Source organism: Dromaius novaehollandiae, chromosome 1, assembly GCF_036370855.1.
Source record: "Dromaius novaehollandiae isolate bDroNov1 chromosome 1, bDroNov1.hap1, whole genome shotgun sequence".
NCBI classification, from domain to species: Eukaryota; Metazoa; Chordata; class Aves; order Casuariiformes; family Dromaiidae; genus Dromaius; species Dromaius novaehollandiae.
The window spans coordinates 192,731,730-192,759,163 of record NC_088098.1 but is presented as its reverse complement, the minus strand read 5'-3'; the positions used below and the strand labels follow the sequence as shown (position 1 = coordinate 192,759,163).

Below are 27,434 nucleotides of genomic sequence, written 5' to 3'. Positions count from 1 at the left end.
ATAGTTTACCATTCCCATTGCAATATGCCCCCACGAGAAAACCAAAATTGTATTTTTTTAATTATGAAGAGGCCTCTGTGATCTGCACAAGCGCAGACCAGCCTCCAAAAAGGGTTGGAACTCCTTGACACAGCATGATTAAATATATGTACCAAAGAAGTCCAACACTCAAGCACTTATTTTATTACATCCTGTAAACTGAGACATCCATAAAACTCCTCATGTGCTAAGTGCTAGTTCTCCCCCTCCCCCAATATTAAATACTTAGTTTTTAAACAAATGTTCTCAATAATACTACCTCACATGCAACCTGGGCACCAGATGTTTAGGTAAAATTGCGTTACACAATGTCGAAGCATAAGAGAAGTTTGTAGTTTCATGTTTTAGTGCTCATTCATGTGCCATTATTTTTTAAATGTATTTGAAATAGTATGTTACAAATACCTAACATGCCTCTAAAAGCTGACTGTAAACTTCAGCTGATACAAACTATATAAATATTTTAACATAAAAAAATGCCTCTCAAAGACAGGACTTAAATTTACACCTTTCAAGACAACACTTTTAAACTGTATCTGTATTTGTCCTTTGTTCCAGTTTAGTATTGAATGTTATGACATATAGCGGCTGGGGTTTGCTTGAATTCCTAAGTGCATGAAGAGTTACTGGCAGACAAGAACATACATACACACTTACGTATATGTGCATGTGAACAGGCAGTATTAGAGTAGACACTATCCTTTAGCCAACTTGTTGGAAGCCTGAGTACGTGATGAGACTAGTCATTTCTGCGCAAGGACTCAGGACAGCACTATGTTCTCTACTATCATGTAGGATGAGACAAAAAATTAGTGAAATAATCCAGCCAGCACTGTGTCACCCATACAACTAATATCCAAAGTATGCTGTGACAAAAAGATTTCTGAATAGGGATGTCCCAGATACAGATCAAATCTCATCTGGAGTGAACTTGAACTGGTTCACTCAGACTGACGAGCCTTCTAACACAGAGTCATCCTGCCTGCAGCGCTCCCACTTTCTCCGGCAGGAAGAATGACTCATTTCCTACACAGCTGCTGTTATCACTGCGTTGACTGCTTTGAAACGTCAGCCTTCCAACGTTACCTTCTGCAGGTCCATCATTTTCGTCCATAGAGCTGCAAACTTTGGTGGATGCTAATGAGGTAGAGGAGCCACTGTGTTGGGAGCTCTGGAAATGGAGAGACACAAATGAAAACAGGTGATCGTTAAAGAGCACCAGTAGCCACAGCATGTTCTTACTGGACAGACGTCCCAGAGTGGCTTCAATGATCTCTGCATAAAGTATCAATTTTCTTTTGTGGAGGGACATGCAAGATGTTTGGTAAGAGTACAATTTTTCCACTGAAGTTATATTTCTGGTACACCATTTAAATGTAGAGATCCCTAATTCATTATATGCAGCTACATATTTATGTAGACTCCACTAGAAAGAGCAGTTCCTCCCTATTCCACACACATTTTGGCAGGGAAAACTGGGGAGCTGCATGCCCTCTTCTGGTAGGAAACTTTTCTCAAGGGCATCAGTAACCTAACAGGCACTAAAAGCACAAAATCTGACTGAAGTTGGTTTTGCTATGGGCTGAATTTGTTGCTTTTGCATATTCCCCTCTGATGAAAACCTCTCCAGCTATGCTCTAGAAGAGCAAATTCACTATGATAATGTATGGAGAGAATAAAATGGAGCATGAATAATGTTTGCTTTTTCAGAAAAGGAAGTGATTGGATACAGCCTACTTGAGGCATGAGCCTGTACCTCAGTTGTAAATCTTGTAAACTGAGTGTCTAAATGAGAAGAAAATACCTTTATAGCCTCCAGAAAGACACCCTGGCCACAATTTGGATGCCAAAAATATAGCAGGCAGGGTATCAGTAGAGAAGCCTTCCAAAGCACCTATCTCTGTCTATCGCTTACACAGGAAATTTAGACATGTACTTTAGGAAGACTGCTTCATTAGGCATCTCGATGGGTGAAATTATACACACACACAAGATGGACTAGATTTCACCCAAAACTTTTATTCTGTGCTATATAATGATTATATGAATGTGTATTCTTGATTCTTCCATCTTCAAAGGAAACTGAAGAAAACTACAAACGTAACAGTGGTCCTTTAATATTACAGCAAAAATGAGCATTTCCTCAGGTGCTCATGCTGCAACACGAATTAGATGTATTCAGAGCATTTCCAAAATTAAAACAAGACCTTTCTTGGGCTCACATAGTTTTCATGCTGAAAAGTTACAAAGTGCTGCAGCATTCAGCTACCTCCTTGAATCTATATATTATATAATTTATAAGCTGTACTGCATGCAACTAACATTAGAGATCACATCCTGGCCTGTGATTGCAAGGTATCTAGATGCCGACAATCAGGCTGTCAATCCACTTTATACATTTAATACACAGTTTTTTTAGAAACTATATTTCATCTACCACTGGTGGAATGCAGGAGTTGACTGGAACAAGACTAACTAACAATGTAGCTGTCAAATTTTTGGCAGAGTATGGAGATAGGGAGGATGCAATTAGCAGAGTTAAAAGCTGACCAGTACGCTGAGTTCATTTGAACAGACTAAGTTTTAACTTCTCCCAGATTAAGGTCAGATAATTTAGACCAAGGCTGAAGTTGGCCTATTTTTTCATTTAATAATCTTGAGAGCTTGCACATCCCCTGTCTACCAAGAGATTCTTTGCTTTTTCTTTTAATCATCACCAGCTCACTCTTTCATCCATCCAAGCATTTCTTCTTAGCTTTGACCAGAATTAAAAATTGCATTCATCAGTTTTTGGACCATATTTGCTGCCTCTCAATGACAGAAATGAGCACTGACTAATTTTATGCAGCTTGCTAAGACATTACTGCCCTTGTTTCATGATTAGGACATGTTTACAGTGTTATTCCTGTTTAAACTCTGCTAGATATCTCAGTAAAAACTTACCTTAGGTTCATTTTCAAGAAAATCTGAAGATGAGGATCAAGGTAACAGGAAAATGCTATGAATTCTCAGAGTTGGAGAAGTCACTCTCAAAGTCACTCTTTTTATACAGCTTATAATGATAGATTTCCTTTACACTCCTGCTTGTAGAATAAGCGGAAAAACATGCTTTTTCTACTCATTTGGCTTCATCTGCTTTTTTTTTTTTAGGCATCCAATTTGGTATTTCATTTCCCATCATACAGCATTTTCTTAAAGGAATTACAATTTAAATATATTTAATATTTGATACATATACAACCAGGAATTAATCTTTACATCGTTTGAAGGGTACAACACAACAAAGGTCAGTGGAAGCATTAGATTTTCAACAGATTACCAAACAATTACCCTATTCAGTTTTGCATTTTAAATGCTGAGATTACACTCTTCAGCAGATGCTAGGTCAAGCACTGCTGACTACACACCACTGCAGCTTTCTTTAGCAGCTTGAGGATCTCTTCACAGAGTCCTGCACTCATTGTTCCGGTCTGTGAGAACGGGAGATGTGTTAAAATTGAGACTTAACTTTGTGGCTAAATTTTCTCAAAATGGGTATCTAGAGACACTCAAATTTCTATTTGGGAACCTGATTTCTCAAGGATCCTCAACTCTGGTTTTGATGAGATCTGTGACTGCTCAGTCCTTCCCAAAGTGGAATCCTTCTAGGTCCCATTTCAGCAAAATACTTCAGTGCTTCACTTTAAACACAAAGAGTCTTAATACTCCATATACATGACTCTTAAATATAAACTCACTCTTAAATAGCTGTCTTATGTATAGTTGCCTAAATATATATTTAGCCTAAGTTTAGTAACCAAACAGAAAAAAGAAGTGGTCCATATGAATTTTAAAGGAAACAAATCACTAATATAAGATCTGGGGTTTTTTTAGGTGCCCCTATTTGTTTTCTTATTGACACCATGTTTGCATCACTAAATAAGAACTAGAAGGCTAAGATGGTATTCATAACTGAAGATGTACTGAAGTGAAGCATTACTATCATATAGTGTATCATAGGTCTGCAAACAAAACATACACCACCTTTAGTAAGAGCTGTGTGCAGAGTACAAGTGTGTGGGTAGATGTATAGCTTGTCAATGACACAAACGCAGTAGCTAAAGAGAGAGTTGATAAAAATACATACTGGGGTTTTTAAAACTACCAACTTGAAAAATATGAAGAAAATGTATAATTTTTATTACCTTTGCTGAACCCCACCTATTAAAATAACAGTTTTAAAAACAAATTAGGAACTGCACATTTGAATATATTTGCAACATCTACACACCGACCACCTTTTTTTACAATTAAAGAGACATTACTAGGCAAATCTGACATAGACTATTTTCCTCTTTATTCAGTCCTCCAGAACACCACACAGGCATTTATTTATTTATCTTTACTTAAGCTAGAAGGACATTCAGTTCGTTTAGACTTTAATTAGCTCATTGTTCCCACAAGCTGAAAGCCCTCCGGGTCCAACAATCCTTGTGGCTCTTGGTGTTCCTTCCAGTTGGCTTGCCCATGGGGAGGCAGTCTGTTGTGCACGCGGTTGCTCTCACAGCTGTAGACCCCATTAGGGACATTACAGAGGGGGGAAAGGACAAACTCTAAGCAAGAGTATAATCTCTTCAGCCCACAGACCTTAATGCAATTAGCTGTTTTAATTTTAAGAGATGCTGAGGCGCTTGAAATGTCATCACTTTTACACAGATTTAAAGGGGTCCAGTCGCACAGGTTGCCAGCACATGGTCATTTTTATGGCACACCTCCGTAAAAGCAATGTCATAAAAAAATCAGGTCTTTGGTGTAAGGATTTCAGATCCTATTCAGGTTTATATAACAGATGGCTAACACACCACACATCTCATTGATGTGAACAGAAACGTTAGCACTATAGAGTTTCCTCCGTGTCTCACTGGGAGATTTATTTAGCAACTGTTTTGTAAATAGTTTGTACGTCAGTGGAAATTCCTCAAATTCAGTGAAAAAAGGCAGTAAAATAAATATTGTTTTAATTGCTCTCTCCCCATACTCACCTTTGTCCTAAATTAATCTTAAAATCGTACTCCAACTCAACAGCAGGAATAACTTTTATGGGCTATCAGTGTCAGCAGTTATGAAAGGAAACTAAACAAGTACATCTAGGAAGTTTGTTAATGGAATTCAGATTCCTGAAACTTGAAAACCAAACACTGTATTATATTTTCCAAACCTCTCAAAACCTTTATTAGAGCATATGGAGTCTACAAAGTCCCCCGACAATAGATTCCTTTGTATAGCGTGAAGGAAGCATCTGGATGAAATGTGAGCAGCAGAAACGGACACAGGTGTAAAGCTAAGTTGGAACTCATGCCGAGTTTTGCTCTTTTAGAAATGGTATTAATGAAACCAAGATCAAAATTAGTAAACAAACTGTAGGTTCAGGAATGAGGCCTAGCATAGGGGGAATTTTAATGTCTTTAAATGATGTCTCCTAAGATTTCACCTATTCCTAAGAATTCTACAGAATTTCAAAAGTCTGGAAAGAGAAAAAGCTGTACACATCAGTAATATGTGTAGGATAAAGTTCAATTCAGCAAAGATAAATAGGATTAAAAACAAAACAAAACAGTTTAGCAACCACAGTCCCCTCTTTGTAGCCTGCACTGTCTGAAGTGTTCAGTCTGGTTATAAACAATCTTTGCAAGGTAGCCGTCATGAATTTCTGACATAGCCCATTCCTTAGCCTGAAGATCATCATGTTTAATGGTAAAATAAAGACAACAGTATGGTGCAGGCATTAGCTTTAAAAGACTTTGAAAGACTCCCCAAATTCCTGTAAAACATAATAGTGGCAAGCAAGAAATAAGTAAGTCAATACAACAAAATAGTGTGTCTCCAGGAAACAAAACACATTTACAAGGTTAAGCAGGGGACAGCTGGTTTGAAAACAGCAAAATAAACGTATCTTGATGCAACTTCTAGAAGACAAAGTCAGTTTATTATTCAATTTAGAGAGAAGCAAAGGGTTAGACTGAAACTTTATCTACCAACTGTCCAGTAAAAAATGTTCCTGATTTTTCTTTAATTGCTTAGATTTTTTGGCCCAGCCAGCTGAGAGGGAAGAAAAGTCTTCATGTAAACAGTACAAAGTGGGCAAAAAATCACTTCACAGAGAAGCATCAAATCCCCAGTCTTTGCGCTGAATGGGAGGCACTGCAATTCAACATGCAGAAAGAGAAATGATGCAGTTGTTTTCTCTTCAAATTCAGACACTACACTACACTGACATGTAAGATCCACATTTATTTATAAACTCCCTTCATCTGGAAAATGTATGCAAGCCTGCTACTTGTCCACAGTTCCACATCCCACACTGCATTTTGAAGACATTTCATTTAAAAGAGACCCTACATGGGGAAATGACACGGTTCTCATGTATGCAAGGCAGGATTTACAGAGCATGGAGAAGAGCTAAGTTCCAACAAGACAAGGGATAAGCGGGTGTGTGTCATTAAGGAGCTTGTGCTGTTTTCCTTCGTGGAGGGATAGAGGGGCAAATGGGAGAGTCTGCAAGAAAAGGGAGCTGAGAGGAGGGAGCTAAATTTTCAAACTGAAGCACTTTGTTCTCTTAGGATCCTCTCATTAAGCTACAGCATCGACTGCTTATATACTCAGCTGATTTGTGTAAAAAGGCAATTCTGAAAGATCAAAATTTAACAGTAAACTTAAACCTGACCTCTGCTAGCTCCACATAGCTACTTCCAAAGCTGAGCTATAACTCAGACTCTAGGCTCACTCAACCTTTGGCATCCTCAAGAAAAGATTGATGGTCCTAAAAAATTAAATGTATCAGATTCATGATATCGGAAGTTGACCTATCATTACTGTAGCCATACTGTGGTTAACATAACAAGTTACATGTGCAGTAGTGCAACCTGAAGGTTTCTTTTTTCCTTTTCTAAAGTTATACACAGGTAAAATTTTCCACTCAACAATGAAATGAAACTACAAAGGCAGTCAAAGGAGTTCCTACTTCTTCCATCTCATTAAGAACTCAGCACAATCATCACTTTTATTTTTAATCTATTTGAGGTGAATTTTAAAAGCTCTCCTGATATTCTTAGCTGTTACTGGGTAGAGACATAAACCTCAATTGTTTTGTTTCTACTTCTCCTCATTTCTATAGTGCTGTTTCCTTTCATGTCTGCATGCCTTTTTTAGGCAGATCTAGTTACTTATAACCAAGAGAGCTTCAAAACTAGCATTTATATCAGCCCCGCAGATCTCTTCAAGAGAGTGTTTGAAGATGATCTGAAGCAGCAGACCAGCAGGAGATGGAGTGTCATAAATTGTAACGTCTCTCTTCCCCAGCCCCCCACCAAATAAAAGTTGGAAATAGATACATATTTTTGAAGAGTAAAAAGATACATCAAGGAAACCAGGAACTTATTTGAAAACACAGTAGGGATGTTTCAGTGCTCTTAGCTTTTTGCAGGCATACTTTCCTAAAAACTGACTTAAGAGCAGTGCTGCTCAAGCTCAATTGTCAGCAGGGAGTTGGTACATTGCTTTCGGTGCAGTATACTGATTCCTCACTTCATACTTCAAATCTTTTTCCTGTCGTGTGCACACAAACTTACCCATAACCAGTTCACGGCGGGTATATTTACTGTCTCTAAAGAAGCAAAATTCTTCCTTGAAGGACCTTTCACATCTACACACTAGAGCCCAGAGTTTATTATTTAAAAAGGTACTGAATGCATCTACTATTTAAAGGAACCCGTTAGGATGCATGATTCCCATATGCTTACACTAAGTGAACTGCTAGTTGGACAATGCTGATCCAAAATGAACATGCAATACCAACCACAGGTGTTTTTTTAAAGCCTGTTAATCAAATTTCCAAAATAAACTCACTGAACAGTGTGTATTTTTTAAATATATTTATTACATCGCTTACACGAATCTACGGTAATGTTAAATCTAGCGAAACAACAAACTGCAACCAGGATGACATGGTCAAATATGAAACACAAGTACAACACAGTATGATGAAACAATGGCACAAAAATGAAGGTGATTTTCTTCAGCTGTTTATATGAAATAAAACATTCATCGGCATTTATTTTTGCAAGTTTTACATTTTTTGTTGATAAATCAACAGCTTTCTTTTTGGTTTGCTGCATCACATTAATACAAAAATGGTATATTTGAAAAAGCAAATATCCAAGCACTTTTGTTTAAAAAAAATAATTGTATGCAGAACTTTGTAAAATCTTTAACTTATGTTGTAAATGTGCCAATATTTACAATATCATAGTGCAACTAACAAAATGAAGAGGCCTTAGCAGAAACATTGTTAGCTCCTCTTTCACTAGAGTTTAAATCCCAAAACACTGTATTGCAGGGCAAACCACAAACTAATTACCTCAGATAACATTAGACAACAAGTACACACTGAATACAGTAGATCTTTTTTCATACTTCACTGCTGAGGATTATTTTAAGCAAACCTGAATATAATCAACATGCACAAATACAGACACTAAAATGCATACAAATACAGGTGTGTGCATTGCATGTGTTTTTAACCTCTCTCTAAACTGTGCATACACAATACATGTATCTACACATCCAATGACTTCCATGGGGAGTTAAGGGCACTCAGTCATTCTGAAAATTCAGGTGCAAGGTGAAATCGCAAAATAAGCCAGGCAAAAAGTGTTACAACAGCAAACATAGCTCAGCTGAGCCTCTGTTCTGCTCTGAAAGCAGGGCTTTCTGAACAGAGGATTTTCCTGTGAAGCATCACACCCTTTTCGAAAGGGTGTGATAACCGCTCGCTGACTTTTATCTACATGTAAAGCTACTGGCTGCCTGATGGAGGATTTTTTTTTACTGATTGCTCATAGTTACAAGATATCCCAACACTAACAGATAAACTGAATGTTAAAATTAGATTAAGAACAATTTTCTCTAAATTGGATATTAGAAATTAGATTGGATACAAGAAAAAGCACAGATGACATTAATCTAGGTATTTTTCAAGTGATGAGGTAATTTAGCATCTTACGGATTTTATATTTGTTCAATTTTCAATTATTTTTTGACAAAACAGTAAACTTGGGTTCATTAAAGATTCTTTTCTATAGTAGTTAATTCATTTTAACATTTAGAGTTGGAGGATATTTTCTGTAACATACTGTACTATATAAAGTTCACATCATAGTGTGAAACATGAATACTATTATTTATTTCAATTTTTTAACAAACCAATATCAACTCAAGTGTTCTTCCAGGCTGTTTAACATTTTGTAACCTTTCTTACAATACACATATATGTTCACAATGACAGATGCATATTTAAATTAATACCTCCAAATTTTCATTTTGCAGCCATGTAAGCCCTGTGAAAATGGTTTAAAGGGCAAATAACTAAATATAACGTGTTGTACCTGAATTATTTTACAAATTGAAAAGCAATTTTCACCTTAGAGCCTGACTGTTAAAGACTTTACAACACACTCCTACAGAAAAACTTTCTAATATCTGATGACTTAATAATTACACTGCAGAACAGTGCACTTCACAAGGAGATGCATGTCAAAAGAATATCGCTTTAAATTTATGATTAACGTTCAGTCCGTGTAAGTATACTTCCATGCATAAGGCCCTTCCCTTCCCACCTTGAAGTCAATCATGGTTTTGCCACTAACTTAAAATGGAGCAGAACTAAGCCCATGTTTGTACAGGATATCTCTTAAAATTGTATATAATCCGAAGGGGAGTTGCTCAGCATATACAGACTGTCACAGCTCCACTCACTTTGACAGAGCCCTGGCAAACCCCACCACATGAACAGCTTCCCATAATACATTTTCCCCACATATTCATTTAAAGAAGCCACAAACGTGACATAATGTGCATGGATTTCAAAACCATTAATCTATATCTATTTGTGTGTGCGTGCGTGTGTGCATGTGCGTATAAACATATACATATACACACATACATTCTGTGCTTCACATGTGAACTGTTTGTTGCATAAAAGAAAAGAGAGAAAAATAACAGAAAGTTGCATAAAGCATTAGGGAAATAATCACAAGTATCCATAAAGCTTAAGGAGAAGCAAAGCATTCACAATCTATACAGGACTTCAGCTACATCATAATCACCTTATAGTAGGCACAAATAATGCAGCATACAGAGAACTATAAGAGGTTCAAACACTATAAAGTTGCTTAAGCTATTCTGTTTTTTAATGAAGTTGATGAAATCTAGCGACAAACTAAACCCTGTGCTGTTGCAAGCAGAACTACAGCATCAAGAAACACAATTTCAGTTTCACCAATAAACTGAAACCTTGTGGTCTTGCTCAAAAGAAACATATCATTTCTGCTCATGTATAATGGGAATTACATTCCACACAAAAAGGATCTAAAGTCTACAAACTGTACCTTTTCAACCTCTAAGGGACTTTCATTCCCTAAATGAAATATTAATGATACATATTGCCCCCAAATAGCCCCTTAATACAAGTCATATGTTGAAATGATTAAATGTTATGAACTAGCATATTCTTTGAAACAGTCTTGATGAAAAACTTACTATGATAACAATTACTGATATAGGGTCCATTTTTCTTTTCCACAGCTAAGCAAAGCCGTGGAATTCACGTTTGCTGGCAAGCTGTGCTCTCTGTGCAGAACAAACCTACTTAATAAACTGCTTTAATCAGCAGCAGTCTATAAGAAAGAAGGGAGGAAAAATAAAATTCCTGCAATTTACTTTCTTTATAGACAAAAGCAATCCTCCAGAAGTCAGTAATTATTTTTTTCAGTGTAGAGGAGTTTTTTTTGCAAGCTGATCCCAGTGCACCTTTACCTAATATGCATTTCTTGGGATTGAGTAATATATTTTACAAAGACATACTCTCGTCACAGGCAAAAATGCAAGTAACTTCACAGCTGTGAACTTTTCCAGTAGAACAGGACTGCCTTTTGACTGGGAGCTGGTGGGGGGGGACTGTTCATGTTGCTGGAAACAGTTTTAAATCTGAAGTCTTGAAGCAGGAATGGCAAAACATGCATTTTAAAATGGAATGAGCTAACTGCTTCAGCAAACCTGCCAGATCAATGACTTTTTCTCCAGGTGAAACAAGAACCAAGTATCGGAAACAGAGAAGGTAAGTTTTGTATTCTGCTGCCCTTTTATTTTTGTAAATATTCTCTGTAAAAAAATGCTAATAATAGAGTGAAGCCATAGTATCACATGCCAACATTTTTCAGCTATGGAATTTTATCATGGGCAAATCAGTGTAAGTGTATTATTTCACTGCATTTAAAAGTCAGCATGTAGTAGCTAAACAATTTCTTCCTACTAAGTAAATTTTCCTGATTTCAACATATATTAAATCATTACTAATATCTTCTCTATAGATTTTTGTTGAGGGTCAGAATCACACCGATTTCTAATTTTTAAATCATTAGTTTTTGAGATACAGAAAGGAAATGTGTAAGACATTAGAAGTGTGTGATCACTATACTATGGCCTTAAATACAACAGATAAATACTAAATCAATTTGCAACGCATAACTGGAAATATTGCTATTATGTAAATTAGAGTAGTTGACTACGATTTGCACAATAAAGCAGCAGAAAACAAATAGAATTAGTAGATATTTGTTAAGCAACTGGTTATAATGCATGATCTACTTAACACTAAAGGAGTTTTGCATATTCATGCTGTACAAAATGACCACCTCCAGGAATTATGAAAACAGAAATTAGGTCAATAGGAGGATGATTCACAGTTTCACCATTTCTATCTGCTTTCATTTTAAAATGACTTAGAAATGGCATAAAATGTCTTATTATAGCAAACAAAAAAATGTTCCTGTCCTTAACATAAGTAAAAAAAAAAATATTAGTTTCTCAGGCCAAATGTGTTTTACCAAAAAGTGTCATCATATGTGTGTCAGATTGTGTGTATGCTGCTAGCCAGCAGGCCCACATATTTCCTGTTTCAGATACTTTTCTCCATATTTACTTATCCATGCAACACAAGGGTGATCAGTATTAACAGCTCTTGCAAGGTAAAACACTCATGTTGCCTGTGAATATCCTCTGTCATCAAATTGTAATACAGCAAAGATAACTAACATTGCTTTGAAAGCATTTACTTTTTGTTCAGACACAGGACTTCTTCCTTTTCTTTTTTTGCTTAGATAAACACACTAAACACTGAAAAGAATGAGATCTGAGAGATCCAGATGTGCGTACTGGGATCAGGCAGCATGGTAAAATCAGTTTAATATAGTAGTTTTTTTCTTTTCCGCAGTTTTACCTATTCATTGGTAAAGCAAAACATTCATTAAGTGTTCATATCAAAACAAATAAAGATACCTATGTTAAAAACAGAACATATAATCAGTACCTTAGATGATAAAAAGAGCACTATTCATAAATGTGCCCACTATGGATTTGTGCGTTATATTCACCTTATCCAACCTTCATCCCTTAAAGTGTGCACAATGCTGTTTTGTATTTGATGGACATATTAAATGGGTCATTCATTATAAATTCTTGCATTTAAAAGCAGTGGTAAAGCCAAAAATGCCCCCACACTTTAGAATTCATTTGGCCCCATGTTTCAAATATTAAATATGCAAAACTCTTTTGTGTGATTCACTGTTACTGTAAATTAGCAGCTATTCTCTTTTAAAATGTTAAACCTTCACCAAATCACAAACCATAAACACTGTTCCATTTTCTCTTTTACACTGAGTCTCCTACTGAATCCAAATCATCCGAAGAGAGTGGGCGATACAGGTCCTGTAAGATGAAGTGCAGTATAGATTTGTTTATTGTGTTTGATTTGTTGCACTGCAACTGTCTTACAATCTTTTGTTACTGTGGACCAGAAGATACTTTTAAACAGAAAATACACATGTTGTATATATTCAGATTTTCAATTTCATATTAATTTTTAACCAATAAACACATGGCTAGTAAATAAATCTGGAGTTTGAATGCACAAAATATTTTAAATAGCAATTATTTTCTTCTTTGATTCTTTCCCATTAAACACTATTAAAACAATGTCTGGCTGTTCTGGACAGTCTCCTAATTGTCTGGAAACTTGGCAATATCAGCTTAATCCTTTCCTTTTTCCAGAATAAGATATATATCCCTTTTGTTTCACAGACAATAGTAGGAAAGTAAATGCTTACCTTATATTATAAGGAAATCAAAACTTGCCACCCCCTGGTCATACAGTATGGATCCAGCAACCCAGAATGCTGGCACTGAATACTTCCATTACATATGTTGCACTACCTGACAACGGTATGTCTTCTCTACTTTTTGGGGCGGGGGCGGGGGGGCAGGTAAAAGGACAGTATGAAAAATGCCCTAGTCTCTGGCTCTTTCTGATGGTAGCCAAGCAACCAGCTCATGGCAGCAGAGAGAATCTGAGTGCATGGATGCACCTCGCTTTTTCAGCACCTGCTATAAGCACCCTCTGGCTAATGGGACAATCTGCAAATGCCAGAGGTGTTCGAGGATGCTGCGCTGCCCCGGTCAGCCTACGCAGCACAAGAGCCTTCTCCGAGACAGACGACAGCGAAGAACGGAAGAGAAAGTTCACCAAGGAGAAGCAGCAGAGAGTGCAGTACTGCCTTCGCAAGGCAAATTAAGCAGAGAGGCTGGTTTAGAGAGGTGCTGATCGGTCCGGTGGCTTTGCAGGCCTTTCCGTCTCCCCAGCACACTCCTTTAAAGCAGCTTTGATACCTTTAAGCAGTTTCTGGGGATCCTTTAAGTATAAAGCATATTTACAAAATACATCAAAACATATACAAGACAAACCATTGGCAAGGTCTGCAAAAATACAAGAGCACACAAAAATGGGAAGGCTAACGGAACCGGCTTTAGCATTGGTCTAAGTTTTTGGGTTTGAGTTTTGCATGTTTTTTAAACCACAGGAAGATAACTGACACAAAATGAACAAATAAACAAACAAAAAGGCCTGAAAGCTATGCTTTGAAGCAAGAACTGCTTAAATGAATGTTGAAATTTCAAATTTACAAAGGTCTAAATAACCTATGCAGGTTTACGTTTCACTTGCAGGCACGATATAAAGGGGATTTTAATTCCTTGGATTGCTCATTCTGCACATAAATTGCTAACCGGCATGTGTACATGTAGTAATGGTCAGGTTAATCTGGCACACACTTCTGAAAATCAGGTCTTAAATAAATTTCTGTATGAGCAATCTAGACAAAGGCAGAATTTTAAATACACAAGCCTATCTCATTTTGAATAGTAGCTAGTTAGTTAATTATTAAAATTTCTTTTGTGCATATCCAGTTTTTGTATTTCTAATATGCAGTACAGAAAAAAATCTTCTGATCTGTTAGCGAGCATAACTCATCAAACTTTTGAATGATATCTTCCAGGCGACTGTCTGCTTACTCCTCTGAATACAAAAAATATGCATTCAGAACTTACAGAGAAGACACTTGTGAAACTGACTTTTAAAATCTTGAGAGTAATTTTGTGTTTACTTTTATATCGGCATGGTTGGTCTAAAGTAAAATCATGCACAAGATCTCAAGATCATATTCTCTGTCCCTTTATACACTTATAAATACTTGATACTTTTTTGAAAATTTTCCTTTCTGATAAAAATTTCCTTGCCTCTAATTAGCCAAAGAGCGTTGTTCAGAAAAATATGAGGGGAATCCTTTTATTATTTTTCACGGATTAATAAAAAGAAAAAAAACTTTCTGTATGAATGAAAGACATTTTGGCCATCTGCAACTCAAAAACTCCTTACATATATCGAATTCAATTTTTCTGTCTGATTAGTCAAGAGGTACCTTAAACTCAATTTTCTATTATTCTGTTGATTGTCATTTCCAGTGAAATAGAAAAAAACATATTTAAAATAATGGCAATCAGTATATTCTAACTGAAGTAATGACACCGATTACAAAACAGTGGAAAAACAAACTCAAGAACTATTACAAAAGCTAGTAAACTAAGATGAGGGGGTTCTTATTATATATATTTATTATTATGACCGTCATGTCACCTTTTCTGAGTCCTTGCCATTAACATACTCTGTTGCAGTAGAACTATATGCAGGTACAATACAAAAATTATTGCTGCTTCTGCTGCTTTAAACCTGAATTGTAGATGTTTTCATCTTCTGTGGATATACCCAATTAAGTATGTAACAACATAAAACAAGAATCTTATTTTCTATTTTCAAAATAAGGAATATAAGAAAACATAACTATAAGAAAACATAATTATAGTACAAAGACTACAAGTTTAAATACTAGGAAGCTGAAAAACACAAAAGACCAAATGATTACTAGTTGACTTTCAAGTGCCTGCATTACACCTACAAAATTAATCCGGACAATTAGTTATATTCTGAAACCTTACCCTCCTCAAGTATAGGCTAATTTTGCCTGAGATTATTAATATATAACTCCAATTTCTGGATACAACCCAGCAATGTGAGAAAGGATGTCAGCAAGTGACAAACGATGAAACTGTCTTTTATGTTCTGGCTCTGGAGGGTTTAAATTGTATCTGTAGGGTTACAGTAGTATTGTTTTCATGATTATAGTATATGCGTCACAGTAACATTCCTGGTCTTACTGAGGTCAGTGGAAAACCTTCTGTCAAAGGCCAGAAAGCAAATTTTTAAAAAGATTCATGATGAAATGTTACTAAATAAGGGCAGCAACCCCTATATTTAAGTTGCCTAATACATTTCATAGTTGGAAGGAATTTTTTCTTTGGAAAATTCTACCGTCTCTATTATTTTTTGCAGGCCTTCGCTATTCACAGGGAGAAATCCCTCAGTTTATGAAAGTTCCTTGCTTTTGTGCCACTGAATTCAAACCCCTGACTTTCTCTCAGCCGTGTTTCTCAGGGAAAATGTGGACAGCCTGCCCGCACCCCTGAGCATTTTAAGCACCAAGCCCCACAACTCCCTCATAACACTCCAATGGGGACACTGAAGAGCTGATCTACTAGTTACATCAAGGGGAATCAGGCTATGCTTGATTCAACACTTGATTCAATGCTTGATTCGATTCCAGTCTTCCAGATCCAGCACATATCAATGGCATCCTGTTTACCTGGTGACATGACAGAGGACAGGCACTCTCTAATTAAAACCAGATGGAGAGAGGGCTACAGAAATAACTAATTATACAGCTGAGCTGGCATTTCCAGGACCAAGAATCTTCTTTCAGTTCAGGAGCACTAGCTCTCCCAAACTCCAAGAAAAAACACCAGTCGGAAACCCAACCATGAACCCCAACCCCAGGACATGGATATAGCTGCCAATGCTATTCTCTTGGGCATGGGCAGGAATACGTCCCATCTCAAGATGAGGACAAGAGGGACACTCAGACCAGTCTTCCCTTCTCTCCTGTATACCCATCGCATGACACCAACACTTCCATAACCTCCTAGGGAATAAATCTTCTCCTGTGGCTGGCTAGTTAGCCCTGTGGTTCAAGTGGTTGAAGAAAATGCAAAATGCTCTGGGTTCAAATTTAGTTTATGACAATATGGTACATAAAATAACTTGTTCTCTAAATAAATATTAAATGGGCACGTACAAAAGATGGCACTGAAGCAAAACAAAACATTATTTAGACTGCTAACACAAGAAATTTAAGATTAGTAAGCACTGTTTTGTGGTTGTTCATACAACTGACTTAGTCATATGAATACACATTATGACCTTTAATGAGACAATCACATGGTTTTGCTCATTCACTTCACAAGTTAAACATGAAAGGACCTGCATTAAATTCTCAGGGCAACTGTAAAGTTTCCATTCCTTAACTTCTGAGCAATGGATTTTTCAACTTAAATAACGTTGTTTTAATGTATTTTTACATGAATATACCCTTTGTTTCCATATGTACAAATATATTTTGTCTACAATAAAGCCTCAAAATAGAAAGTGGCATCATCTTAAACAACGTGCTTGCCTATCCTTCTTGTCTTCCTCTGTGTGACATTTGGGGCTTAACTGTATTCCCAGACAAGCATGAAGTGTTCCCCACTGAGGTCAAAGGGCCTTGATATGAATATCTGACAGCAAAATTCAACTCTTCTACAATGTCTTATCTCTCCTGTAATTTATTTCAAAACTCACTTTCTATACACTTAGCAATCTGATTATATCACCACTGCACAGCCCTTTGCATTCATAAGACTGCCATTTAGTGATCCTGTTATATTTCCACATAGGGAACCTGTTTAGAAGAGACCCATTTGCCTTCCACTTCACATTTAGGAAACCTCGTGGACAAACACACCTTGTGTGTAATGGTGCTGACCACACGGTTCCCATTCATCCATCCACAAACGGTAACAGAAAAACATTTATTCATTTTGGGCATAGAAGCATCAGTGGTTGGGAAGGAAGCTTTGGAGAGTTATCAATGAAAAGAGAAAGCCTTAGAACAAATGAAAATCCACTATATATTGATATCATACATCTTAACAGACACCCTTATATCATCGATGTATAATTCATTTGGAAGACTCTTCCCTCTTCAACAACTTATTAGTGATTCATTCATGAGCCTTGAGAGTAAGAGCAAACAGGTGAGGAAGACATGGTGTTCAAGAAGATTTTAGTACCAACTTACCCAGCCGAAACTTTCATCTTTACTCACTGTGTACCAAACAATGAAAAACATGACTATCCTGAGGCTTCAAGCTGCCACTCAGTGGCTCTATGCCACTTCTATAATCTCTATTCTTTAAGATCACAGAGTGCTTCCAAGTCAGCTTCCAAATCTATAAGCAAGTCATGACAGAATCCCATGGCAGCATCCCAACTTGGGATAAGACTTGGGCATGCACAATTCCTCTGCACGTTGGTATCCATGAGAAAGAAAGAAGGATACACAGGCGAGAAGGGAGTCATGCCATATTCCAGCTATCCCTGGTCTGGATATCTGGGGCATTGGGAGTGCACCAGCTGCTAAAGGCAAGCACTGTCAATTTTCAGTATAATCTCTTACTTCGAGAGACACAAATTATGTCTTTATTTAAAAACTAAAAAGGCAGAAAAGACAAGTGTTCCAACTGCGCTTGTAAACAGAACTCTGGGATACAGAGCACTGCCTTAGGGAAGCTTTGAGAACAACTGATCACAGTTTAGAAAATATCATAAGAGAAGATAAATAGATGTGTGTCCCACTGCTTTTGAATAGCTCCAATTAATTAAATCAGCATGTAGAGCCTTTTGGGTTGGACCAGTAATATTCTATTACATGGTTACAGCAGTTACATAGGTATTACCATCATTTTGGATGGTTAGGTACATTATAGATTCTCTATATACGATGGTAGTGGCAACCTACAGCTATTAACAGCTCTAGTCCAGCAAGTTGCCTGAAGAGTTTCTTGTTGCTTTGCTACTGGTACTATCTTTACTGCACAAGGCTATGATATCACACCTAAACTCCACATAGCAGTCTTTCACTTTGTTTCAAAATCAAAGCTGCTGTAGGTTTTGCAAGTGATATAATGCCTGTGGCTAATATGTTGACAACATCAACAGTTTCTTCCAGTTGTGAGATGCCTGGCAAAGGAAACTAAAACAAAAAAAAGTTTTGAAAAAAAGGGGAAGGACATCCTTTTTTTTTTCTCAAGGATAAAGCAGTTCCCAGTATATTTAGCATTTTGAAGGACACAGAACAGTTGTATTCCACTTAAGAATGTTGTACAAACACAACGAGGATTTTATCCAAGCTCTTCCACCCTATAATTCTAAACACAAGGAATTGCTGGGGAAAAGGCTATTCAATAATCACTATGTCAGATCGTACCCAGCCACTCTCAGAAATCAGTTTCCTTATTTCCTTACCCTCTGTTTCCGTAGACTTCCTGGGCTGGTGGGAGATGGGCTTGGAGACTTCCCAGAGCGGGGAGTAGAAAGCTGGCTACCAGGGGTTCCATTCACTAAGAGGACAATAAATTGAGAAAATAAATATAAGGCATTATTATAAAAGCAAAAAAATAATTAAATCAACATATGCCATTTCTTCTCATTCTTTTTTTAACCGATTCATTTGCTTTTTTCATGTTTTAAACATTAAATAAGGTAATTCACAAAAGAACTGTTTCATCAGAGCTTGGAATCTCATGAAGCCAGTTTTTATATAGAGTCTAAGCACATAATGAATCTGAAGAGACTGCTTAATCAATGAGAGAGGACACTATTATGTCTTCTTAAACTGTATTGTTCCTATGGTTCAAAGTGATGCCGAACAAGGTGCTTTGTGCTTATTATCCTTAACAGACATTTGCTGTATTTAAAGCTTTTCATTCCATTTAGTTATGGCTTCAAGTGCAACCCACCAAGAATAAAAAGCTGTATTGCTTGCAAGAAAAAATCAGCTGCTTGCTGTCACTCACTCACTCATTTCAAGAGATTTTTGCATCACTATCTGACCCAAACATCACCTCAGACTTAACTCAAAAGACCTTTCCAGACGCAGATGAACTGGATGTAACATCTCAAGTCTGAGTTACAGCAAGCCATCACTTTCTCAAATAGATAAGCTCATTCAAATATGTCAGTGCTTTTCATTTTAGAAGCATCTTTTGCATGCATGTGACATTATCCATTAAATTAACAAAACAACACCAGCAGAGGACAGAATTCTACTACAAAGTAATCACAAAAGAGGCTATCAATGTTCACACTAAAGCACTGAAAGAAACACTACAAAGCGTGTATCACATATATATGTAAATATTCTTTAAACAAGCAACTGTCATCACAGTCCATATTTGTCAGCATCAGGACAAAAAGAATCAACAATTAGATTCCCAAATTCTGCATCTTAGGAGAATATTTACATACTAGGATATCGACAAGGCATTTGACTTACCTTCTATGAGTTCTAACATGGACAAAATCTTAGTGTTTAACCTGATAATAGCAAGCAGCAAAATTCCTGCTCTGTACTAAGCCAAGCTGTAGCAAAAATGAGAAGCAGTGGGATTAGTTAAGGATAGCTAGGGCTGTTCACAGAGTGAGCTGAATGCAATGCAGGATTCATAAGCAGAAGCCTTTTCTGCGTAAGGCTGACGTCTTCAGAGCAGCAGTGGGAGGTGCAGGTGCTGTCTTAGGGCTACATCAAAGGTGTCAATTAAGCATAATGCTGCTGCTTCAGAGTGCTGAGCAACTGCAACCCCCACTCGTATCACACGGAGCCCCGAAAGCCTAAGCAATGTTATGTGCTGTGCACTGAATCATAATGAGGTGCCTTTGGGGGCAATATACCAAATGACTCATCTGAAAATAAAAATGACAATAACTCTTGTAAAACCTTGGCTGACTGGCAATCTGGCAAATGCTAAATTCTTTGGAGAATACAGTTGGCATTTTTAATAGATTTTTCTTACTTTTTACATAATACATTATTCTCACTGGCTAATGATATTGAGCCCACATATTATAAGAAACATGTATACCTACTACACTACACAGATCAATAAAACACATTACACTGCATCATAAATAATGATCACTCACTAGTGAATAGGTGCTATTACTGATTAGATCTCCACATCACTTCGTGCAAGGCATTGTTTAAGGTAAAGGTGCAGTATCTTTGTATAACCAAAGGAACAAGAAGAAACAGTAACTGCATTTAAATATGCTGCTTTTATATAAAACCATTTCATTCAGCTAAGCTTAAAATTCACTTTGTACAGAGGACAACAGCTTGTACATATCGGCACTGATTCAAAAGTACTAAGTGTTGGGGAGAGTACCTGCATATGGGCACATTCACTGAAGTTCATACTGCAAAAGGACTCTCAAAGTGTGACCAATAGTACGGTCTATGAGTAATCCCAAATTTGTTATCAATACTTTTGAAAAAATTTAGGAAAAGGGATACAGGAGGACATTAAAAATGAGCTTTTTGAAGTCTCAAACATATAAAGTCTTGAAAGCATTCTTATAAACAAATATGATATCATTACTGCTATTCACATGGAGCTTGTACTCAAGACTGTTCATTAATAAGTCTAGTGGTCTGTCTTCTCTTTAAAACAAGCAGATTGTCTTAGATATTGTTATTACTAGGAGAAAATTTAAGATACAACTATACTTTAGTAAACCTCATATGACAAGGCACCAGATACTGTTCCTCAGAGACTGACCCCTTCCTCATAACTTAGTTTTGCTTAGAATTACTATTCCAGCTATTCCATCCCGGAGACAAAGACCTGAGGCCACCAAGTGCAACCAGAAGAATAAATGCAATGGTGTATTTGACTCTGATGTGTTTCTCACACCAGGTTGATAAGTATATATTTTAGGTAAAAAAAAGTATCTATTACAAACCCTAAAAATTACTCATTTGCCACTATCAGAGATCCCAGAGTGGTCAAGTTAAGTTCCAGGGCTCTCCCCAGCATCATTTTTTTTAAATAACAATTTTTATAGCTGTTGTGTTAGTGTTGGCCATCTGTAACATGTGAAATCAGAGCATAGTTAATGGATCGTGGCCTTCAAGAGATTTCAGTGGAATTTGCTCACCTCTTTACCCATGTCCGAAACAAAAAGGAGCTAGGTGCCTAAATGTTCATACCAGGATATTTCTGAGTATACAAGAACTTCCTATGGAGAGCTGTTTAGGAAACTCTAGTATATAAAAAAAGAGATAACAACTTGGATTTGGGCACGGGATTCATTTTACCAATCTTTAGGTATCTATTATGTAGGCTTCTACTTCTAAACTAGTTTTCTAGACCTCATTTTAATCAATGAATAGGTGCTGTCAGAATGTGAGTTGTACGATCCACAAGTAACCATCTAAAATGGATCTGATGAACTGAGTACTAGAACTGTCCACTGTTCTGCCTTGTACACTTCTAAAGTTAAGCAAGATGAATCCACCCCCAGGTGTCTATCGGATTAGGATATGCTAGAGATTAAAAGAAATCACTGAAATTCTGCCAAGCTACTAATTTTGGTGGATTTTATACCAACCCCTGAACTCCACTAAATAAACTCCGATGACCAAAGTCCATACAGGGTCAGCATTAGAATCAACCTGAACAGGGATCTGGGAGATCATAACAGGGAAGACATAATTCCTATAAAGCTTCTGATAAGTACAAGAAAATAGTCCAAACTGCCTAAAAATTCCCTTTCTTTGTGGAATGCATTCTGGTTTGAAGCTGCTCTCTTGTCCAGTATCTGCACTGCATCTCTCACTGACTGATGTAGCACATGTTCCTACAGGGAACTCTGATGTAGATAAAGACATATGAAATGGGTAAATCACTGTTGCAATTAATCATTTTATTGAGTGAGGCAAGAGGTTCCTTGTCACTTTTTATTCATAAAATGGCAGGGGTCAGTGAGTTCAGCCGAACACACAGTGCTCTTCCATTGTCTCATGAAAAAGATTTATCTGTTCAAAATTTCACAGGTGAAATATGTATTAAAAAGTAAAACAATAACAAAATTATTGTGGCTGCACTGAGCACATGCATGCACATGCTTAGCTATGAAATCCTTTGTTTTCTGTCATCTCTTGCTGAATCTGGAAGCACAACAGGACAGGAACCTGTCTTTTTATTTATTTTTGCAGCACCTGGCACACATATGAAGGTAGATTAAAAAAATCCACAAAACAGAACACTAAAGCTGGATCCATCATCTAACAAGATACATGGAAAATAGGTTTCATATGAAGATGCTTATAAACTAGTTAAAATGTTGTAAATAAAAAGACCTTGACCACATTCCAGCAAATAAATCATCTTGATAGTGTACCATTTTATTATGTAATAAAAACAAAAGTGAGAAGAGCTGAATTACAGTGTCAAGTGCCAGTCTGAGAAGCTGCCAATGCCAGTATGTGGCATCAAAATCATACTCTCCTTATAAAACCTGCCTGTTGATGTGTGACCATCTTGTACTCTGTACATGTTGGGATGATGCTGTGTGTTTACAAAAGTGGTTTGCCAAACACAAAAGAAGTGTACGCAAAAAAAAAGGAGAGAGAAGACAGAGAGAAGGGAATGGTGCAGGCTTTTTCCCAATCACAGCTTACTGAAGACTAGGAGAAGAGAAGCAGTCTAAATTAAAGGATAATTTACAGAAGTCACAGCATGTGTAGGTCACGTTCAGCAACATTAATTACAAAACAGTGACGCAAGATCACTACCTGACCTTGTCCCAGTAACTCTTGTAGTTTGTCACTTTCCTTTTCGGAATATCATTTTTGTGCAAGGAAGATCATGTCATTTCAGAGTAGCTGGGGAACAAAACATACCTTGTCTTTTCTTTCCTTATGCATTTGTATTTTTACTATAAACACCTCTCGATTTTTGTCTTCATTGCAAAAGAGAGATGGTTTGGCCAGAGTGATGATTAAGAAAGCGATCTCATTATCGCTCCTCAGTGAAGCCTTTTGTAGGTTCCTCCTTAGTGCAATAAGTTGAGATATGTTCCAGATAGTCAGTACTGCATTCATTTTAACTACTGCTAAAGAGTCCTTTTTATGTTCAGTCTTTGCTACAGTTTATGCCAGGAAGTTATCCAGATACAAAAAGAAAATCTCTGCCACTGAAGACAAAGCTTAACAGACCCACACAGAGCTTTAACCGCATCGGCAGAAAGGCCCAGTTTCAGGTCAGGTTTACATTCCCGTCCCAGCAGCATCTGATACCTAAGCAAACTTTTAACTAGTCATGGTAGGTCACTGGTACTGTGCTAGCCTCGACATACATTCCAGGCAGCACAGCGCTCAGCACAGACTGCAAAACCCACCCAAGAGGGGAGGCAGATCCTCAGCCGCTTGGCCAGCACTGATGTCTGCGGGGTGGCCACTAGTATGCCACTGGTAATGCAATCTGAAGCTGGCAGAGGTATGCCCACACCGACAAGCAGACTAGTGCTGCAGATGTGCTGCAGACATTGCAGACATGCCTGAGATCTCAGAATACAAGATCCTTCCTCGAAAATACAGCTCCTCAGAATCCAACAGTAACTTTCTGGAGCATCAAAAGGTGAGTGAATGCCTCCTGTTGTTTTTTTCTCTGCATTTTATCTGAATATATGTGGTATCTATGAACTTGGCTGCTAATTTCATGTAGTACATAACCTAGAAAGCACCTACATTTTACATAAGACTTAGTGAAAATCTCTCTCTTTTGAACTGTTTTGCCTAATTAGAAAGACAAGGATTTTCGAATTAGCCTAAGGGAATGGAGTACCAACTTCAGGGCTGTTTTGCTATCTAGTGTTCAACTTTTTAACCCTTTAAGAGGGTTAAACTAGTCTAAACATCTCTATTTCCCTTATTAACTCTCATTTTTTCTAAGCTATAAAATGATAAAACTTAGTTTTTTAATAATAAGTACTAAATATCATCAATATAAATAAAAAATTAAAAGGAACACAGGATCAAAGTAAAACTGTTTTGGAAATCCCTGGGACTGTAGGATGACTCCATCACTCCCATGGGTTTGTATTCCTCAGTACAGGAAAAGTATTGCTTCAGCACATTTATTAAAGAAACCCTGCCAGCTGAGTATATATAATAGTGTGAATAAAAAGATGTCACCACACTGAAGATAATATTATATGTCATGTTCCTTGCTCTGGGAACCAAAACATCTTCTTGAGTCAGGTGGCAGAAGAAGGGTTGCTTCTGGTTAGGGGACAGGGGTCTAAGGATGAGCAAACTAAATGAAAACACCTTTTTACAAAGGAACACACAGCCCTAGATATTACAACCTACTCTATAAATTCTTCACAAACCTTCCCTTTGTCACAGAGAATATATGCATTACTCCAGTTACTCCTGAAAGACACTTGTTGCACTCAGCAACTGAAATTCCTAAATAACTCTTCTTAACACTAAAACTGAATCACAGTTACAAATAACATCTCAAGGATTTGAAATATTTTGGGAGATAGTTTCAGGGGAAGAGGAGCGGAAGAGAGATAAGAGGGAAATAATTCTCAAGGAGGTGCTCAAACTTAAAAAAGTAGTTGTTTTCATTAAGAGCAAGTCCTGAAAATTAGAGTTTGGATTTCAGAAGCTAAAAAGAGTTCACCTGCATGCAATAACTTTCCTTAATTTAAGGGACTGAAGGTATAATAATTCCATCTGTCTCAAGCTGTTCTTGATTTGATTAAAAATAATGACCATGAAGAAGTAAGGGTAGCTTTCTTCAGATCTGTTAGCTCTTCACCTGCACTAAGGCTGCCACCAGTGATGTTAATTGGTAGCTGGACAGAAGCCCACACCTACTGAATAGCCCTCAGACATTTATAATTTTCAGTCACTGGCAGTGGGTTGGTATGTGGCCTCAGTGGAATTCGACATCTCTTTTGTGCTATCCTCTCCTGGATAATACTTGATGCCAACAAAAAATATCAAAGTTTTACAGACTTTCAGAATACATCAGGAAAATTAAACAGAGGCAGGATTATCTATTGCACTTGGAACCAGACTTCAGCACTCTGCCTCCCTGGGAAGTCATGCTACCTTCCTCTGCTCTCGTTCCCCTGCTTTATTCCTGGTTGCTCTTGTCTATTTAGGCTGTAAGCATTTTGGAGCAGACAATACCTCAAATGCATTAGTAAAAATCAGAAAGCAATCCTCCTGCAGTGAGATTTCACTCTTGTGGTATTGTTTTGAAACACTGTCAGATGCAAATAAAAAACAGAACAAAGCACAAAATAACACAGAAGTCTGCTCTTACCACAGATCTTCCCAGTTAGCCTGTATCTTTTAAGAAAAAGTGTTCTCTGTTTTTATATAAAAATAGGATGCATCCACCCTCAGAAGCCAGAGAGGCTACCAGGAAAATCTAAATTTATTTAATCTAAACCTATTAAAAATATGCTGCACTAAAGAAAAAGAAAAGGAAAAAGCAAGGATGGAAGAAGGTGAACACCACCTACAGAAGGACATACTTTCCCCTTCAAAGTGTCAAGAAATTGTGTAAAAGCAGATGCAGCTTTTTTTGCTCATTTTAGATTGTATAGCCCAAGGAAGGGTGAGTAGCTTGTGTCTCCCATTCTCTTACAAGCTGACACACGTTTCCCTTCCCTCATTTAGCCAGAGCACAGACGTGAACCTGCGTGGCACCGAGCCCCAGTGCTGCGCAGCGCTTCAGTGCTTTAGCCTTTTGTACTGCTGAGGGTCTTTTCTCCTCAACCCTGCAGCCTGCCTTCCACCTGCGGCTCTACCCTTTCCCCCGCGCGGCCGTGGCAGTGGGTCCCAGAGCCTCGGAGGCACTGTTTTTCGCTTGTTCACATGCTGTTTTCCTGCTGTTGCTCTCAGGGCCTCGCACCTGCAAACCCAGCAGTGCTGTTACGGCACCTTCTGCTGGGAAGCGATTGCCACCGGCGAGAGAAGCAGCCCTTCTTCCCCCACCCTTTTCCCACCCCTTGGTCGTGGCGTTTGGGTTACAGCAGGGGAGCCAATACCAGGCCCGCGCAAAGCGTAACAACCGACCGGCGTGCAGCACCCGCCCCGACCAGCGCGGGCCCCCGCCAGTGCTCACAGCCTGAGAAGAAAAATAATGTTAACTGAATGTATTAAAGACTGTACTGTACTGTAGACGCATATAGGAGAGAATTAAGGGCAACTCAAGGTCATCCCCTCATATTAGATTTCTGTCAGTTTTAATAACTGATTTTGCAATTTTTACATTTTTTCAATATAGTATTTGTATTTAGTCACAGTGTTTGTGTCTTTTGACCCATGTGCGTATCCATGTGTATCATGTTGATAAGGGCAAGAATTGATGACTGAGCCAGGCATTCCTTTTGTGTAGCAAGAATAGGCAGATTTTTTGAAATGCAGCAAGAGCCAAACAAGAGGAATCACAAACTTTCTAATTACCAACACACACCTCTTTAGGTAGCATTTTGTCCAAAAAGGTGCTCTCACTTAGCTTTTTTTCAGGGGCACACTGCCAGTAATGCCTTCTGCCTGCCCTATATCCCTGCTTTTCTCAACTTTCTGCCTCTCTTTTATGATGTACAAATCTTTACAAAACAGTAAGTGAGGAAGGCCCTCGGTACATACGTGTCTTTGTTTTTGTAATATATACGTATTGCCTGTGTTCTGAACAAGGAAACTACTCTTCTTCTCAACTATTTTTTATGTTTATCTCTAATGAAAGAAAAATTCCTAGCAGTAATTTAAAGATGAACTGAAAACAGTTTGCAAGTACAGAATAAAAAAATACATATATATGCTTAGCACTAGCAATGTGACAGTAAAAGGAGACTCTCATACTGAAAAGATGCTTAAAAATATGGAAGCAATACAGAAAAAATCTGTTGGTATGTGCACTAGATGGTAATTTCTATATTCTGCTGCTCT

At 37.5% G+C, this 27,434-nt stretch overlaps 1 protein-coding gene across 4 annotated transcripts in view; it reads right to left on the bottom strand.

Moving 5' to 3' along the window:
- DCLK1 (doublecortin like kinase 1) overlaps positions 1–27,434 on the bottom strand; it is a 244,698-nt gene that overhangs the window by 47,910 nt on the left and 169,354 nt on the right. For all 4 annotated transcript variants that reach the window (XM_026098293.2, XM_026098292.2, XM_064504926.1 and 1 more), the window contains 2 exons: positions 18,923–19,017; positions 1,126–1,210 (listed from right to left, as the gene is read on the bottom strand). In XM_026098293.2, coding sequence (XP_025954078.1) covers positions 1,126–1,210; positions 18,923–19,017 — 180 coding nt within the window. The remainder of the gene's footprint in view (positions 1–1,125; positions 1,211–18,922; positions 19,018–27,434) is intronic.